At 42.1% G+C, this 19165-nt stretch overlaps 1 protein-coding gene across 1 annotated transcript in view; it reads left to right on the forward strand.

Moving 5' to 3' along the window:
- Nucleotides 1-19165, forward strand: part of CDAN1 (codanin 1) — a 46394-nt gene that overhangs the window by 24693 nt on the left and 2536 nt on the right. The window contains exons 15-27 of the mRNA XM_048484142.1: nt 447-528; nt 5603-5692; nt 5818-5872; nt 6337-6470; nt 8762-8865; nt 11022-11171; nt 12511-12574; nt 13099-13177; nt 15079-15239; nt 15496-15603; nt 16302-16365; nt 16649-16851; nt 17800-17907. Of these exons, the coding sequence (XP_048340099.1) occupies nt 447-528; nt 5603-5692; nt 5818-5872; nt 6337-6470; nt 8762-8865; nt 11022-11171; nt 12511-12574; nt 13099-13177; nt 15079-15239; nt 15496-15603; nt 16302-16365; nt 16649-16851; nt 17800-17907 (1402 nt within the window). The remainder of the gene's footprint in view (nt 1-446; nt 529-5602; nt 5693-5817; nt 5873-6336; nt 6471-8761; nt 8866-11021; nt 11172-12510; nt 12575-13098; nt 13178-15078; nt 15240-15495; nt 15604-16301; nt 16366-16648; nt 16852-17799; nt 17908-19165) is intronic.

The following is a 19165-nucleotide window of genomic DNA, read 5'->3' on the forward strand; positions in this document are numbered from 1 at the left end:
TATTTATTAGTGAACTCCATTCTGGATAGGAAGGTAGATAGATAGTTCACTAATCTAGGTGGATGGGGATGGATGCACTCAGCATCCATCCTCTCTACACACTTGGTGCAGTAAAAGTGGTGAGAGCAAGGAGGAGTGAGCCAGAAGGAAGGAAGTCCCTGAAAGTATTAGTGTAACATCAGAGGGATAGTGCCATCATGATAGAGTAAAGGTGTCAATCCCTAGGTCCCTATCTAGCATCTGGCTTACTGGTAAAACCCCCTCTGTGGTTGAGGCAGGAAACCGTGTTAAAATCCTTCACTTCCAACACTTCATAGAGGTAGAGAATGTATTACACCAATCCAATCCAGATTACTTCCCCCCCCCCCCCCCCCGATCTGGAATGGGGACGAATCAAAGAGAATCATGATGTTTAATGTTCTCCTTCTTTTACCCTTCTCTTACAGAAGCCTGCTGCTTTCTGAAGATAAAAAGATGTGTTTCCTGAACAAGCTGTTGATTCTTGCTGTTTTGGGATGGCTTTTTCAAGTAAGGAGAGTAATTATTTCCTTTAGAAAATAACATGTTTCTTACAGTGTGATTTTTCAAAGAGTCATGTATAACTTCAGTACTGGCATAGCACTTTTTGAATATAGCTCTTTAAGCAATTCTCTAACCAGTATTGCTGTTCTTACATTGAATGTGGGAACAAGTTTCCTAGGGCCAACTCATGTTCAAAGTTGAGGAGATTCTATTTCAGTTTTTTTAGTCACTACATTTGCTCAGATGAAAATTACAGATTAATATGGAGCTTCAAAGTAACTTTTAATAAGATTCTCTGCTATCTTAGAGCCATGGGTTTTTTTTTTAGTATTTCACAATTCGATACTGGGACAAACAGGCTTGTACCGGGAAATGCATGATTCTGTGAATTCTGACTCAAGCTTCAAAAGTCTGGAATTGTAGTGACTGCATGCACTAAGTTTGCTGGAAAGATTACAGTTCCTGGCATCAGCAGCTAGTTTACAGTGCATTATGCTGTATACTATGTATGTATATGTACAATATAAACATTTTCAAGATGTGTATGTATGCCAGTAGCATTTGAATAGTGGGATTGGTTTGCCATTTTTAAGGCTTGATCACCAAATGCAAATGGGCCAGAGGTGCTTAGAGGCCTTGCCTGACGTTTTATTGAAAAGAACTATTTTGATGGGTGAGGGTGCCAGTCATAGGAAGAATGGACAGCTTTAAAAAAATGTCCTTTGCCATACAAACTCTGTATACCTGTGTTTTGCATCTTATCTGCCAAAATCCATTCACCTATTGTCATTGGCCCATTGAGGGAAACATACAGACTTTCCTTCTGTTTCCTTGTCATGTGGCAGATAACTCTGAAGGCTGTTGAGGTATGCAGAATGGCATGGGAGGACGAATGAAGCACCCTCTCCTGTGCTGCAGCTCTGATCCTAATTTGTGCCTTTCTGGCTGCTCTTTTAGAAATATTGCATTTGCCACGTTCCCATAATCTAATATGGTTTGACCCTGAGTCTTCTTTCTCACTGACTGGAGAACATTGCCCATTCTATGTGACAGCAAACAGCAAACTCTGGAAAACTGCAAATCCCTGGATAATGTTTGTACAGAGAAACATCCCAGGTTTAATCTCTGGTGTCTCCAGTTAAAAAGGATCGGATAGTAGGTGATGTGGAAAATCTCTACCTGAGTCCCTGGAGAGCTTCTGCCAGTCAGGGTAGAATGATACTGACCTTGATGGATCAGTGGTTTGACTCAGTCTAAGGGTTTGAGTACTGAATCCCACTGGGTACCCCAAAGGACCCTAAGAAAATTTTGTCCCATTTTGACAGCTGTGGCTCACTAGCATAAGAACATAAGAACAAGCCAGCTGGATCAGACCAAAGTCCATCTAGTCCAGCTCTCTGCTACTCGCAGTGGCCCACCAGGTGCCTTTGGGAGCTCACATGTAGGATGTGAACGCAATGGCCTTCTGCGGCTGTTGCTCCCGATCACCTGGTCTGTTAAGGCATTTGCAATCTCAGATCAAAGAGGATCAAGATTGGTAACCATAAATCGACTTCTCCTCCATAAATCTGTCCAAGCCCCTTTTAAAGCTATCCAAGCCAGTGGCCATCACCACCTCCTGTGGCAGCATATTCCAAACACCAATCACACGTTGCGTGAAGAAGTGTTTCCTTTTATTAGTCCTAATTCTTCCCCCCAGCATTTTCAATGGATGCCCCCTGGTTCTAGTATTGTGAGAAAGAGAGAAAAATTTCTCTCAGTCAACATTTTCTACCCCATGCATAATTTTGTAGACTTCAATCATATCCCCCCTCAGCCGCCTCCTCTCCAAACTAAAGAGTCCCAAATGCTGCAGCCTCTCCTCATAGGGAAGGTGCTCCAGTCCCTCAATCATCCTCGTTGCCCTTCTCTGCACTTTTTCTATCTCCTCAATATCTTTTTTGAGATGCGGCGACCAGAACTGGACACAGTACTCCAAGTGCGGTCGCACCACTGCTTTATATAAGGGCATGACAATCTTTGCAGTTTTATTCTCAATTCCTTTTCTAATGATCCCCAGCATAGAGTTTGCCTTTTTCACAGCTGCCATGCATTGAGTTGACATTCCCATGGAACTATCAACTAAGACGCCTAAATCCCTTTCCTGGTCTGTGACTGATAGCACTGACCCCTGTAGCGTATATGTGAAGTTTGGATTTTTTGCCCCATGTGCATCACTTTACATTTTGCTACATTGAACTGCATTTGCCATTTCTGAGCCCACTCACCTAATTTATCAAGGTCTGCTTGGAGCTCTTCGCAATCCTTTGTGGTTCTCACCACCCTACATAATTTGGTATCATCTGCAAACTTGGTCACCACGCTACCCACCCTTGCTTCCAGGTCATTTATGAATAGGTTAAAGAGCACTGGTCCCAAAACGGATCCTTGGGGGATACCACTCCCGACATCTCTCCATTGTGAGAACTTCCCATTTACACCCACTCTTTGTTTCCTGTTTCTCAACCAGTTTTTAATCCATAGGAGGACTTCCCCTCTTATTCCTTCATTGCTGAGTTTTCTCAACAGTCTCTGGTGAGGAACTTTGTCAAAAGCCTTTTGGAAATCCAAGTAGACAATGTCCACCGGTTCACCCCTGTCCACATGCCTGTTTACACCCTCAAAGAACTCTAGTAAGTTTGTAAGACAGGATTTGCCTCTGCAAAAGCCATGCTGACTCTTTCTCAGCAGGTCTTGCTTTTGTACATGCTTTATAATTTTATCTTTAATGATAGATTCTACTAATTTACCAGGAACAGATGTCAAACTGACTGGCCTGTAATTTCCCGGGGTCCCCCCTAGATCCTTTCTTAAAGACTGGTGTGACATTGGCCATCTTCCAGTCTTCAGGGATGGAGCCTGATTTCAGGGATAAGTTGCATATTAAAGTGAGAAGATCAGCAATTTCATGCTTGAGCTCTTTAAGAACTCTTGGGTGAATGCAATCTGGGCCAGGCGATTTGGTAACATTTAGTTTATCAATGGCTGCCAGAACTTCTTCCTTGTCTACCACTACCTTCGCTAGTTCCTCGGATTCGCCTCCTAAGAAGCTTGGTTCAGGTGCAGGAATGTTCCTCACTTCCTCTTGGGTGAAGACAGATGCAAAGAATTCATTCAGCTTCTCTGCAATCTCCCTGCCATCTTTTAGCACACCCTTTGTTCCTTTGTCATCTAACGGGCCTACCGCTTCCCTTGCTGGCTTCCTGCTTTTGATGTACTTGAAGAACTGTTTGTTGCTGGTCTTGATGTTCTGCAGCCATGCGTTCCTCATAATCCTTTTTTTTTGCCTCCTTTACAGCTAACTTGCTTCTCTTTGCCACCATTTGTAGTTCCTCTCATATTCTTCATCAGTCAAACTGGACTTCCATTTTCTAAAAGACATTTTCTTTTTTCTGATAATTTCCTCAACCTCTCTTGTTAACCATGGTGGCTTTCTTTTGGACTGGGTGCTGCCTTTTCTAACCTGTGGAACACATTCCAGCTGAGCTTTTATTACTGTGTTTTTAAATAACCTCCAAACATCCTGGACAGTTTTGACTCTCTTGATTTTCCCTTTCAGCTTCCTGCGCACTATCCCCCGCATCTTTGAGAAATTTCCCTTTCTGAAGGTGAATGTAACTACATTAGTAGTTGCCACTTGTTCACATGCTGAGATACTGAATCTGACAGCATTGTGGTCGCTGTTCCCTATCGGCTCAACAACACTGACTTCCTGCACCAGGTCCTGGGTCCCACATAGAATTAGATCTAGGATAACCTCTCCCCCGGTTGGTTCCACAACCATCTGCTCTAAGCCACAGTCATTTAGCATATCCAGGAATGCTCTCTCCTTACTATGACCTGAACATGCATTTTTCCAGTTTATATGGGGATAGTTAAAATCACCCATTACCACTACATTTTTGTTTTTGTTGGCCTCTCTAATTTCTTTTTCCATCTCAGAATCCTCTTGTGCACTTTGGTCAGGGAGACGATAATATATTCCTAATATTAAACTGTCCTTCACCCCTGGTAGGTATACTGTGATATCCACAGTGATTCTGTAGGGGAACCAGCTCCCCTTGCATTGTCTATTTTATGTGACACTATGCTCTCTTTGATGTAAAGGGCAACTCCACCCCCAATGCGCCCTGTCCTATCCTTCCTATAGAGCCTGTAGCCTGGTATAACAGCATCCCACTGGTTCTCCTCATTCCACCATGTCTCTGTGATGCCCACTATATCAATGTCCTCCTTCAAAATTCTGTATTCCAGCTCCCCCATTTTAGGTCGAATGCTTCTACTATTAGCATAGAGACACCTGTATGCCCTGTCTCTGTCCTTAACCTGGGATTTATGTGCTTTACCCTCAAGTCTTTTGTAGCCACTATCCCTTGTCACATGCACATTGCTATGTTCCTCGCTTGTATGTGGTTGATTTAGAAAAAAAATACATATTTAAGAACATAATTTAAATCCAGGGGGTTTGGATATTGGGCAGTAGAAATGTTAATGCAGGCTTTTAAGCACATCAAGCAACTTACTGTGTCATAAATAATTTTTCCTAACTTTTCTGTGAACATACTCTGTCAGTACTAATCTGGGTGACTTGTTTCTTCCATCCTTGTTCTCAGCGCTTTCCTATGTGGTAGGTCAGCTCTTAGGCAACAGGAGTACTAATTAAAGATCCATGCTTAGTTTTATTGGAGCAAGGAAATGGGTATCAGTCTAGGCCTGGGGTAGGGAACCTGCGGCTCTCCAGATGTTCAGGAACTACAATTCCCATCAGCCCCTGCCAGCATGGCCAATTGGCCATGCTGACAGGGGCTGATGGGAATTGTAGTTCCTGAACATCTGGAGAGCCGCAGGTTCCCTACCCCTGGTCTAGGCGACAGTGTGAGGCAGGGGACAAGATCTGACCTTCACTGCAGATACTGAGGTCAGGTATAGTCCTTCCTGGTGGTGTCCTTGAGTGAACTGTGCTATTTGTTCCCTATTCAGTCTCTATTTTGGTTTTCTCTGCACTGCTGATGGGATTAACTGTTCAGGGTTTGTATTCCAGGTCCCCACTGTCCCAGAGAACCTTTTCTTTGGTGGTGAAGCAAAACTGGAAGGATTGACAGCAGACTTAGAAATAACAGCTCAGGCTCTGGTAAGTGTGAATATTTGAGTTCATGAGTAGATTTCTTGTTTGTTACTGAGGCAGACTTAATTTAAGAGCAACTGGGAGATAAGTGAATCCATACATTATCTGATCCTTTTCCTCCACTTTCTCAGGATTCTGTGCCTTTGGTGGATCAGCAGTTGCTATATTCTTGTTGTCCATATCTTGGTGAGTCATTTATCGACCTGTGCTGAATGGAGAACACATCTACCTTCTGCATGGAGGATCTTTAAACCCTTCAGCTTTGTTCTTTTTGACACCTTTCTCCTGCTTTTATAGCTTTGAGTTTTGCTATCTTTCTTTTGCTGAAAGGGTCATAGCACTCCTTACAAGGCTAGAGGGCATTTCCCATTTGTGATACTCTAAATCAGGGGTCTGCAACCTGCAGCTCTCCAGATGTTCATGGACTACAAATCCCATCAGTCCCTGCCAGCATGGCCAATTGGCCATGAACATCTGGAGAGCCACAGGTTGCAGACCTCTGCTCTAAATTGAGATAAAATGTGAGATTGTTTTACCTTCTGTCTTGGACTCCATGGAAATCTATTAGTGAAATGTTTGGTATACATTTTTGTCTCCTACCTGTATATATATGGGCCAGCTTGTTATCCTTTCATATTCATTTGTTCCAGGTGAGTTGAAGAAACTGCTGTCATCTTTTGTGACTGGTAGTGGAGGAAAGAATGGTGGCTACATAAGAAAAATAACCCCAACTGCTGCAGAGTCTCTGGCTCCAAAGCCATCCATCGCTCATCAGAAACTTCAGGTAAAAGGCTTCCCTGAATGGGAACAAAAATTTACATTTTGTAGCAACATCAAGGATAGGTGGCAAGATCATGGAACTATTCACAGAAATGGCGGTCCCGGGATTTATCCTAGACTGCTTTTGCAGCCATGGGGCAGGGTGGGGAGGGGAGTGAGTAGATGGGAAGGAGCTCCCTTGCTGCTGTATTGTTGAAGACTTTCATGGCCGGATTCAACTAGTTGTGGTGGGTTTTCTGGGCTGTGTGGCTGTGGTCTGGTAGATCTTGTTCCTAACGTTTTGCCTGCACCTGTGGCTGGCATCTTCAGAGGTATATCACAGAGAGAAGGGAATGTTTAGTTGGGAATATATCGTCCATGCCCCAGGGTGGGGAACCAATCAGTAAGTGTTTGAACTTGCTATGCAAAGGTGTGGTTGAGTGCATTGTATTGAGGGGGCGGTTATCAGTTAATTTACATTGTAGTCACATTTGCATTCCCTGCAGCACCAGCAGAATTGGTGAATGCAAATCCTGTGACTGGATGGAGTCCATTGTCCATGAACTTAGCATGCCCTTGGCCTTTGATTCTGGTGTTTTTAAGTACTGGTAGCCAAGCTTTGTTAATTCTCAGAGTCTCTTCTTTCCTGTTGAAGTTGTCTTGATGTTTGTGAATTTCAATGGGCTCCTTGTGCAGTCTGACATAGTAACCTTCTGAATTGTCCAGAATTTCAGTGTTTTCAAATAAAATGTTATGTCCAGTTTTGTTTAGGACATGTTCTGCTACTGCAGATTTTTCAGGATGGTTTAGCTGACAGTGTCTTTCATGCTCCTTAATGCAAGTCTGAATCCTGCGTTTTGGCGTTCCTATGTAGACCTTTCCACAGCTGCAGGGTATGTGATAGACTCCTGCAAAAGTGAGGGGATCTCTCTTGTCCTTTGTTGAGCGTAGCCTCTGCTGTGTTTTCCTGGTAGGTTTGAAGATGGTTTGTAGGTTATGTTTTTTCATCAGTTTCCCTATTTGATCTGTGATTCCCTTGATGTATGGTAGAAATATTTTACCTGTGGTGGGCTGTTTCTCCTCAGTCCTCTGGGTTTGTCTTGGTCTTAAAGCTCTTCTGATTTCTGTTGTGGAGTAGCCATTAGCCTGGAGAGCCCAGTCTAGATGATTGATTTAATCAGGGAGGAGGTGAGGTTCACAAGTTCGTTTTGCCTGATCTGTCAGAGTTTTGATTATACCCCTTTTCTGTTGTGGATGGTGGTTGGAGTTTTTATGTAGATACTGGTCTGTGTGTGTTGGTTTTCTGTATACTGTCTGGCCCAAAGACTGTGTGTCTGCGAAAGACCAAGACATCTAAGAAAGGCAGTTTTCCTTCTTTTTCAGTTTCCATGGTAAATTGGATGTTTGGGTGGATGCTGTTAAGGTTGTCCAGGAAATTCAGCAGTTCCTCCTCGCCATGGATTGTGTCTCTCACCGAACAGCCTCATATTTCAGCCAGATAGGCATTTTCTCCCCATTCTAGGCAATGAATGGCACAACACATTTCATTTCCATCTTGCCCTCCCCCTCCATCTACCAGAGCAACATTTTCAGAGATTCCAAGAGACCCTCCATGCCCAGCTTCAGAAAGGGAAAACCTATCTGCATTTTACTGACCTCTAAAATTCTCCTTAACCAAACAGGCTCATGGAAATGGATGATGAATTCTTCCTCTATGTTTTTCCACAGCCAGAATCCTTAATTTACTTTCCAGTACCTGTCAAGGGGAGGATGGCCTTGCTGGAGAGAATTTGAGAACAGAAAAAATAAGTGCACAAGGGCTTTACCTTTTTGTTAGCATGCTTTTTTGTTGTAAACAAAACACTTTACTTGCCCCTACCATGTGAACAGGTGGATGTATCCATCATTGAGTGCCCTGGAACTTTTCTAAATGAGGAAAGACCTGAAGTTCATTGCAAGTTTGGTACCTATGACATAAACTGGCTTGCTTGCTATTTTGAGCTGGGCTATAGAGTTGAACAAACTCTAGACCTCCTTTCTTTCTCCCTTCATCCGTCCCTCTCCCCTCCCCCTTTTTTGAGAGACCAGGATAGGGAAAGGGGAATTTTGGGAAGAGAATAATTTTACAAATGTTTTTCCAGATGTTAAAGCTTTAGTAAAGTATGTATTTACAATTCAAAGTTTGCAGATGTATGATCAGCAGGTACCATAATTTTGTTACATATGTAATATTCTTTAAATGACCAGTGTCTATGGACTGTGGGTCATAGGGAATTTTTAGCCTCTTTAGGGTTCTTGTTCTTTCTGTTTTAATAGGCAGATCTGGAGCAAGCCTTCTTCCACAATCATCCCCCATCACTGCGGAGAACAGTAGAATTCCTGGCAGAGAGGGTTGGATCAAACTGTGTCAAGCATATCAAGTAAGGGCTGCGACGGCAAAATCTTTCTGTAGGGTTTTTTGAGTTGCCTGTTAGGGAGGCAAAAATATTCGGGATAGTGAAAAATCAAAGCTGACTGTAAAGAGCTCCAGGAGAATCTCCACAAATTGGTTGAGTGGGAAGCAATTTGGCAAACAGTCAAGTTGCCATGTTTGGGAGGGGGGAATTCTCTGGGAGCGCTTTAGCTTTTGCAGGTGCCTAATTATCTCCTAGTTCTGTCCTTGAGGTTTGTGGCTGGGAAGAGCCTCCAGGCTGGACACTATTAACTCTGTTGTTCCCATGTGGGGGTGGGGATCATGCTATCCATATTATCAACTGTTCTGGCACGCTTTCGCCAGAACTGTCTTTTTCCTGTTCCTGACCTGCCTTCAATAAAATCCTTTGAACCTCACAAGTGTTTTATTGCCTGAGCGGGGGATTGACACAAACCAAGTTCAGCATAGGTAAGTATAAGGTGATGATGCACACTGAAACAAAAAAAAATCTAACTTCAAGTATATGATAAAGGAGTCTGAATTTGCTGAGTCTGAAAGGGAAAGAGACCTTGGGATTGTAATGGATACCTCAATGAAAATGTCAGCCTAGTATGCCACAGCAGTGATGAAGGCAAACTTTATGCTGGGGATTATTCAGAAAATGGACACTTTTATAATATCCCCTGTACAGATCTAAGGTACAGCCTCTTTTGGAAGACTGTATGCAGTTCTGATCACTATATCTCACAAGGACATTTCAGAACTGGAAAAAGTACAGAAGAGGGCATTCAAAATGATTAAGAGGTTGGAGCACCTGTCCTATGGGGAAAGGCTGAAGTATATGGGAGTTTGCAATTTCAGAAAGAGATGACTAAGAGGGTATCATGATAGAAGTCTATAAAATTATGCACAGGGTAGAGACAGTGAACAGAAAACTTTTTCTCCCTTTCCCAGAATATTAGAACTCAAGGGCATCCAGTGAAGTTGATGGCCGGTAGATTCAGGATGAACAAGAAATATTGCTTTAACAACTGTTGATTAAAATATACAGTTCTTTGCCATAGAATGTCTTGATGGCCGGAGGAATAGATCTACCAGTCGTATTGACTAAAGGGAATCTCTACATTTGAGGGCAGTAAACCTCTGAATACCAGTTCCAGGAGAAAACATCAGAGGAAGGCCTCAGCCTCTGTGCCCTGTTGTTAGCCCTCCAGATTAACTGTTTGGCCCTTGTGTGAGACACGATCCTGACTAGATAGACAACTGGTCTGATCCAGTAGGCTCTTCTTATTTTCTTATGAGGCACCATAGGTCGCTTTTTAAAGGATGAGCTGATTTGTATTCTTTCTTTCTATAAAATGCAACCTTGTATTAATGGGAGGGGTATCCTTGAAGGCTTAATCAACACATTTCTTATTCCTTCTCTTGCACTGTTGGAAAAGCCAAATTAAATCTGTAACGTGGTTGTCAGGTCTGTAGACCTCTGAGTGAAATTTAGATGGTTGGAGTACTCGTTTGAATTCTTTTCCAGTTTCAATTCTTCTCTCGGGACCAGTTGTACTTCTTTTTGGTACTTCCCGATGCCAGTTCATCTCCATATCAGTCAGACCACTCCAGGTCTGCCTGGAGTCCTGTTTTATCTATATTCCTGAATTTTGGCAGGAATTTAAATCATGGGGATGTTTTGGTCAAGTGTGTTCCACTTAACTTCATAATGGTGTTTCCATGAGGACATGTTGTGGAAAGCTGCTTTGCTGATACAAGGGAATAATTTTTGTCTGTAACTATTTGAAATGGGCCAGATTTTTGAATTGTTTCAGTGGTTTGCATCCCACCAGAATTTCCATAAGCATGTGAGGGCAGTTTTTGCAAATTCTCTCTGAAATGCTGTTCCAAGGGAGCATAGGTACTCAGAGAAATAGCAGGATGGTGGGAGACTAGCTGTGCCCTCCCCCCCACCCTCCGGTACCTGTGGAAGTGCTTAAGGGGAACCAGCCCAGTTTTTCATTCAGCAGTATCCCCTTGTGGCTCCTGTCCATGCATTTCTGTTCAGTTCTCCCCCATTCTTCTTGGGCAAGGTAAAATAGATATCCTGAGAAGTAAACTATATTGTGTTGTGTTTTGATATTCACTATTTCTCTCCTGGCTCATTGGCCTTTGCAGGGCAACTCTGGTAGCAGAACTGGTGAAAAGAGCTGGGGTCATACTAGAAGGTAAAGTGAAGGTAGAAGAAGCCGAATATGACAGGCTTATTGAGGGGGTGTGCTCTGAGCTGTATGAAGAAGGAGCGCAGGCTCTTACCCAAGCTAAAGAGTAAGTAAGAAAATTGATATAATACAAACTTCCCTCTGCATTTCTGATTGATTGGCTGATAATGTGGTATAGAATTTGTTGTGTACCCCAAGCTTTTAAATCCAGAAGGGTTCCCACATCAAACTAGAGCAACTAGTATGGAATTAAAAACAATAACTGATGCAATAAATAAAAATAAATAGTATCTCAATGAAAGCCAGCATGGTGTAGGGTTTAGAGTAGGATCTGGGAAACTTAGGTCTCTATTCTACAATGGAAGTTGGCTGGCTGACTTTGTACTAATCGCACAGTCTAAGCTTAACCTACCCCACAGGGTTGTTGTGAGGATAAAATGGGGAAGTGGACAATTAAGTCCACGTTGCAGAGAAAGGGGAGAGTATAAATTAAGTAAATAAATATATATAATACTGAGACGGTATACATCACAAGACTGCTTCAGTTCTAGCCTTGATACTAGCTGTTTATCAGTTCCTCCACGAACACATGAAGCTACCTTATATTGAATCGGAACATTGGTCCATCGAGGCCAGTACTGTCTACCGAGAGTGGTAGGGACTTTCTACATTCTTGGGCCAGTGCCTATCGCATCACTTGTACTCCTTGAGCCTTTTAACTTGGGGTGGCAGGGATTGAATGTGGGATGATCTGCATGTAAAGCAGTTGCTCTCCCACTGAGCCGTGGCCCCTTTCAGATGCAGAGGGAACTGAATGAGTGCTAGTGCTGCACATAGCAACTTCCAACACTATTGGCCATTTTTGTGGTGAATCATGTAGAAGGAAACATCGGTAGAAAGAAACATCTGTAATTCAGCTTTTCTGGGGTTTTAAATTTTTTTTATTGTATAGTTTGAAATTTTAGTACATTTATATAATATATGCTTTCTTGTTGACATATTCCAAACCTTACTTTCCCCCCTTTTTTCCCTCCCCCCTCAATTTTCTTTCCCATTTAAGTAAGCAGCAGTAAGTTCATTCTTTGTACTCTCTTCTCCCATATTTCTTCTTTGACTCCAATGTCTTTCATCCAGTCCATAAATTGTGTCCAGATCTTCAAAATGTCTCTCTGTTTCTCTTGCCATAAATTATTTCTTGCCATAATTTCAAAAATGTCCAGTTGTATTTGTTCCCATATATACTCAAGCCATTTCAAAATAGTCCATTTCTTCTTCTCTTTCCATCCCAGTGCTATTACTGCATGTGCAGCTCTTATCAAGCTTTTCTGGTTTTGTCTCTCAACAACATCTTAGGGAGTCATCTGAAGGGAGTGGCCCAAAGTGTGGATATTGAATGAATGGTTTGAATTTTTTCCAGAATGTCAGTTTCCTTTGTACATTTATAGATTTTGCAGAAAGAAGGGCCCTGAGGCCATGAAAATCCTTCTGCCTGAAGAGATATCTGCAGCAGTATGTACATTTTGGATTGCTCACTTTTTATTTGTGTTTGCCTTATTCATTCTGTATGATAGAAAGTTTGGTTTCTTTATGGCATTATGACTTTAAAACAGCTTGAATTATTTCTTCTCCTAAACATTTCAGTTGAAAGGTTAAACAGTTCTTAATATCTCAGCATTTTGCTTCCATTACTTAATGGAAGTTTCTGACTTTCAGGACTGAGCAGTGTGCATGTGCCAAATCCTGCATTTTTTGCTGTTAGAACATTCAGTTGCTGTATCAAACTAGGCAAGGAAGTGTAATTTGCACTCCTATAAAATGAAAAGCTGACAGCAAGGGAGGAACCAGAGCCATTCCCTGGTTGTCATATGACTTAGCTGCAGTGGCCAAATATAGCTGTCTGATTTTCTGTTAAGAAGAATTTTCCATACAGTTTCTCGTTCTCTACAGTTTCATACTGTTCTGTGGAGATTGCTTTATACAGTGTTGATGCACCAGTGGAAATAGCCATAAGTCTCTTGTACTCTTTCCTCAAGGTTTTGAATTGTGCAGCAAATATTGCAGTGGGGTTAGCTACTGAGAAGGCCTGCACTTGGCTGTCTGCCAACATCACAGGTAGGCTGGCTGACTGCTTCAGTGTCTATGCTGTGCATGATTTGAATGGGGATCTCTTGGCCTTAGAGATAGTCTAAATCACTATGTGATCAGGGCTAGTGTGATTTTTTTGAGAATGGGCTAGTGTGATTTTTTTGAGAAAGGGCATGGATTTTATCAAGAAATACACTGGTGATCCACAATATACTTAAGACATGGCACCCTGCAAACAGCACTTACATCCAGGGTGGTTGGCCTACCTAATCATTTTGAAGAGTGTGCCTAGGTTTGCCAAGTTGTTGTGGTCTTGTGGTCTCATTTCACTTTTTGTTTGTTTTGTCCTATCAAAAAATAATAGAAATATTTAAACAATTAAGATTTTATTTTAATCAAAAGATACATATGAACCATTAAAGAGACTATAAGAGTGACTGTTCGCATATTTTGTGTTTGTGGCACATTGTACTTGTCTGGGTTACAGTAACTTGATAGTGGTGGGCAGATACATTATGGGGATCTGCTGAGGTAAGAGTTCCACCTCTGCTGACATCAGTAAGGTGCAAAGGTAAGTAAACTGGCAATAGAAACAAAATAGTGAATTAGAGACCACAGAGGAGGAGGAGGAGGAGGAGAGTTTGGATGTATATCCCCCTTTCCCCCCAGTAGGAGACTCAAAGGGGCTTACAATCTCCTTTCCCTGCCCCCCCCACAACAAACACCCTGTGAGGTGGGTGGGGCTGAGAGAGCTCCGAAGAGCTGTGACTAGCCCAAGATCACCCAACTGGCATGTGTTGGAGTGTACAAGCTAATCTGATTCACCAGATAAGCCTCCACAGCTCAAGTGGCAAAGTGCGGAATAAAACCTGGTTCCCCAGATTAGAGCGCACCTTCTCTTAACCACTACATCACACTGGTGTGAGGAAGAATTTATTCTTTAAAAATAATAAAAAAGAAAATAACAATTGCATAATTGGGCTTATGAAGACTTCTTCCGTAACACTCGGTGTTCCCACATATCTAAAACGCTGTTCCCACATATCTAAAACGCTGTGTTTGAGCAATACTGGGTTTCTTGTCATCTCCAGCTTGTGGTTGAAGCACCTAGTTAGGTTCAATATTTCAATATTGATCTCCGTCTAAGTTTTTGCTGTGTTTTTATAGAAGGTGACTTTTGTAATGCAGAAACTTGTTTTAGATGGATAATTCCCACAATCAAGGACAGATTGACTGCTGTAATTTCGTCATCAGATATATAAGCCCCTTAAAAATGTTGAGTGCTAGAAACCTTAGAAGGCCAGTTTGTTTTTCAAAAGCCATATATAATTCCAGGGTTTCAAGCTGATGATGGTGGAGAAAAGGGGGAACCATAGGATGCATGTGCAGAAGTTGTTTTTTTCATGCTTTCTCATCCTTGTTGTTGAAACCAAAATGGCAGAGCAGAAAAGTTTTACTGGTTTTGGCAAAAAGACAGCAAAGGGAGTTTCAGGATGAAGGAGATGGTGATGTTCATAGATTGCAATAAAATAGGGCAGTTTTTAAGGAGGAGGAGAGAAGCTGCAGAGAGAGAAGCTGCAGCAAGGACAGCAGGAGTAGCAACTGGTCGGGCAATGTGCATGGTGGTTGTGTATTCTGTGGGTCACACTTACGAAGGTTAGCATGCAGCTTTTAGAAACTTGGCTACCTTTTACATGGAGCTCCTAGATAGCAAAGGTGTGCATCCCTTTTTAACTTTTCTATTATAACCTGCTAGTATCTGGGCGGAGGCTGCATCACTTCTGTGATTTCGACAGTGCCAAACATACTCTCTAAATATTACAGTAGTAGCAGGAGCCTTGGAGTGGAGGTTCCACATATGCAGCAGTGACAGTTACCTCATTTACAGTGTGTGAAAAGGAATGAGTGCTATGGTTTTTTCCTTACAGCTTTGATTAAGAGAGAAGTAAAAGCCACTTTTAATCGGATGTTGAAAGTTCAGGTGCCATCCCTGCCTGGTGCCCGTGAAGGTGTTCAGAGGAGGAAAAGCTGTCCCCCAGGCTGCCACCACCAAACGATGTTCCCCTCCCAAATAATTAATGAAATCAAGGTATGGATCCCTTCAATCTTGGTTTTTGGCTCTTAAACAAAACCCGCTGTCCATCCTGCTTCCAGATTTCTGACTTGGCACGCTTTCCCACTCAAGGATGAATTTTTAGTAGGATGGAGGGAGCTTATATTCTTGTCCATGTATCTTATCCTCTCACAAGCACTGTAGCTTTGTCCTTTCTGTGTAGTTACAAGAGCTCTCCAAAGAGTCCAGAGCAAGTACATATATTATAAATAACAAATACTGTTCTGTCTAGGATGTCCTATGCATTACTGTGGGCCCACGTGATGAAGATGAAGAAATCCAGTTTCTCCATTTAGAAGGTTTACTGGACAGGCTCAGACAGACACTTCAGTGCAGAAAGGTAGACCTGGGTTTAATTTGTGCCAAATTATTTATGAGGCTGTCTTATACTGATAATAAATTGAATCCATGTTTGCTAACTCTCTGATTTGTGACTTGGTAAATTTTTGATGAAATGGATGTCTACTTATTTAGGCATTTATACTCCCCTTTTCTCCTCAGTAGGAACCCAAAGTGGCTTATATCATTCTACCCTCCTCCATTGTATTCCCACCATAGCCCTGTGAGGTATGTTAGGTTGAGAGAGAGTAACTCCCCTAAGGTCACCGAGCCATCTTCAATGGCAAAGTAGGAATTTGAACCTGGGTCTTTCAGGTTCTAACCTGACACTCTAACCGCTACACAACACTGGTATAATCAGTTATCTCTGAGTTCAGCATAGTCCTTGACCTGATTTTTCTGCTTGCTTCCCCCCACCCCCTTTCAACTGTTTTTTTAATAGTCAGTATGAAATTGCTAATATGTCTTAGTAGTGGATTTCCCCTTTAAAATACCTGAACTGGAAAAGAATGTGCACTGTCCTTGCAAATGTGAAAGACAAAGTTGCAGTTTAGACGTGGGAGTGCACTCGTGATTTGATGTCATACTTCCAAAACCAATACAAAACATTTCTTAAGAAGCAGCAACTGTTTTATCTGAAAATATTTCCTGATGGACAATTGTTTAGTGTTGTATTCTTTTTTATATTTTTCCCTTCAGTTCATCTGCCCAGCTTCAGAACAACAATTAGCTAAATGCACCATAGAACTGGCTTCCCTCCTAGGTAAATACTGGGGAAAATGTCCTTCTTAGCAGTGTTCCTACTATCTTTACTTTTGTCTGGATGTCTCACTTTTGTGGAATGGGTCATGTTCTGTGTGTTACTGACCTTTTCAAGGCTGGATCCATACATCAAAGTTAGTGATACCACAAGGCACTAGCGTTGAGTAGCAATCCTTATATTTCTTCTATTAGCATAGTGATTTATGTGCATGTGAAAGAGAAAAAAAATGAAAAGGCCTGACAGGTGAGCCTAACCTTTTCCCCCCCATCTACTTGCTCTTTAGTTTCAGGTCATGTTCCTATCCAGGGGTTGGATTTTCATATGCTAAAGAAACAGGAGGATCAGCAAGCAAAGAACCACTTTATATATAGCCTACTAAAATCCTTGCTGTCCACGTGGAAAGAAGATTTTGAGGCCCCTGTGCCATTGCAGCTCCTCTTCAGTAGGAGAAACATATCCTATCTTGCAGACAACAAACAGCATGAGGTGGGGCTTGTGAATTATTTCAAAGCTCTTTGTGCTTATCTCAGACTAATTATATAGATAAGGTGGTGAATGTTTGTCTTCATTTGTTCAGCAGACAGTGAGACAGGAAGAAACAGAGATGAGCCAAATAGTATTTGTGCAAAGGTGGTTGTATGGGATTAAGGAATGTGAGAGTGAATATACAGTTGAATGCCGGATAGAGAACAATGCAATACAGAGATTATAACCATGACACATGCTAGCACACATACCACGAGAGGCTTGCAAATCATGCAGGGGTCTGCAACCTGTGGCTCTCCAGATGTTTGGCCATGGTGGCAAGGGCTGATGGGAATTGTAGTCCATGAACATCTGGAGAGCCGCAGGTTGCAGACTCTTGAATGCTTTGCCAAAAGTCTCCTGAAGAAGTGAATGGCACAGGCCTAACATTATGTAGCGAATAACTTGCTTTGATCCTAAGCTGCTCCGCTTATAAAGTGTGAAGTTTAGGCAGTGTTGTTACCTGAAATGGTAAGAGTCTGTTCCTTTTAGAGTGCGGGAATTAGTGAGAGCAGACTGTTAGCTTAGCAAAAGATCGGGAAGCTTGGGGTCTCTTTCCTATGTGTATCAAGATCAGCTTTTGCAAGAATTTCCACAGGAGAGCGAAATAAAGTTTAACAATTTTATTTAGTGATAATAGGGGCACACAAGCAATTGTGTGAATTCATAACTGTTTTCCTGATGTTCTGCCTGCATAGTTATTAAAGCACTGATGCAATCCTTAGATTATATGAGCATTGTAGTCCTATGAAGTGTTTCTGCTTTTTTTGTACTGGGCATTAAAGTTTGGTTTTAGAATAGTCGGTGTTTTCTGCTGTTGGTAGTTATTTCTACTTGAGCAGAATTTCAGCTTTATGGTGGCAAGCCAGAACCCTCTCTGGAGCCCTAATGCTCCTGTTTTTCTTTCAGTGGGACTTGTTCCTTTTCATGCTTCACAGCATTGTTGAGTATGGTTTAATGACAGATGTGGAGATACAACACTGTTTGCATGACCTTCAAAAATTCCCATGGCCCACAGTAAGTATTTGTACTTGGAGCTGTTTCGTGCTCTTGTAGTTGTCATAAACCTTCATCTCTATATTCCGGGCAAGACAGTCTGTTTGTATGAAGTTGAAAACTAAAGTGAAGGGTGTTGGGTATGTTGGTTAATCTAGCAGAGTTGTGCCCAGTCATGGCAGTGTGAAGCTTAGTGCAGTAAAATCAGTCTTCCTAAGAAGTAAATTGCAAAAAGTAAAACTTACATTTATTCAAGCAGATTCTGGTAACATTCTTGTTGCAGTTGAAAGATAGATATCCTAATCTAAAGAACAGACTTCCCTATACCAGTGACTACCTATTGTGGCATCATGTGAGTGCAAAGCAATATTGTGCATTTTCCAAAGTACTGCCTCCATACAAGTCCATGTGGAAAGAGATGGCTACTGAGTCTGAAGGAGGAGGCGTCAGAGAGCAGCTCCAAAATGCAGACAAAGAGAGGAACATCCCAAGAGATAACACTTATATACCAAGAGAGATTTAGCGCCCCGCAGTGTTCAGGCAGGTAGGGAAATGGGATTGCTCTGATCTCTGTGGATTCCATCTTCCTTACCAGACTCCCTGTCCAAAATAAAATCCATTCTGAATGCATATTGCTGGTGCTGGGCAACCAGGACAAAATAGCAATTCTATGAGAGTCTTAGAGCTGGCATGGTTAAGAGAGGCAGACTCTAATTCCCCACTCTTCCACGTGAAGCTTTCTGGGTGACCTTGGGCCAATCAGTTCTCTCAGAACTCTTTCAGCCCATGTGGAGGAAGGCAGTAGCAAACCACTTCTGAAGGTCTCTTGCCTAGGCACCCTACGGGTTGCCATAACTCATCTGTGACTTGACCACACCTTCCACCATCATTAGAATCTCACCTTCCCCACTGTGTCCCTATCATGGACCCTTGGCTTTCTAGTTTTAAGGGGCTGTGAATTCCATACAGTCCACTTGATAGCAAATACAGTTCAGGATTTCATAGTTGCCATGACCACTCTAAGTACTGTCCTAGCCTTTGTGGACTACTCAGAAAGGGCAGTTGACACAATAGCTCCTGGATTCCTCCTCTTTCTAATTAGAGATTAAACCTTTCCCTGGTAAATTGGAGTGATGTGAATGAGAATGAAAAAGTAAGAACAATGGCTATAGTTGGATAAATCTTGTTTCCCATGCTTTTTGGTTTTTGTATTTATTCAATAATTAACTGGGTAAGGATGAATAAACTGTAACTGAATCAGAACAAGATGAAGACGCTA

This window comes from Sphaerodactylus townsendi, linkage group LG02 (genome assembly GCF_021028975.2).
Source record: "Sphaerodactylus townsendi isolate TG3544 linkage group LG02, MPM_Stown_v2.3, whole genome shotgun sequence".
Taxonomy (NCBI): domain Eukaryota; kingdom Metazoa; phylum Chordata; class Lepidosauria; order Squamata; family Sphaerodactylidae; genus Sphaerodactylus; species Sphaerodactylus townsendi.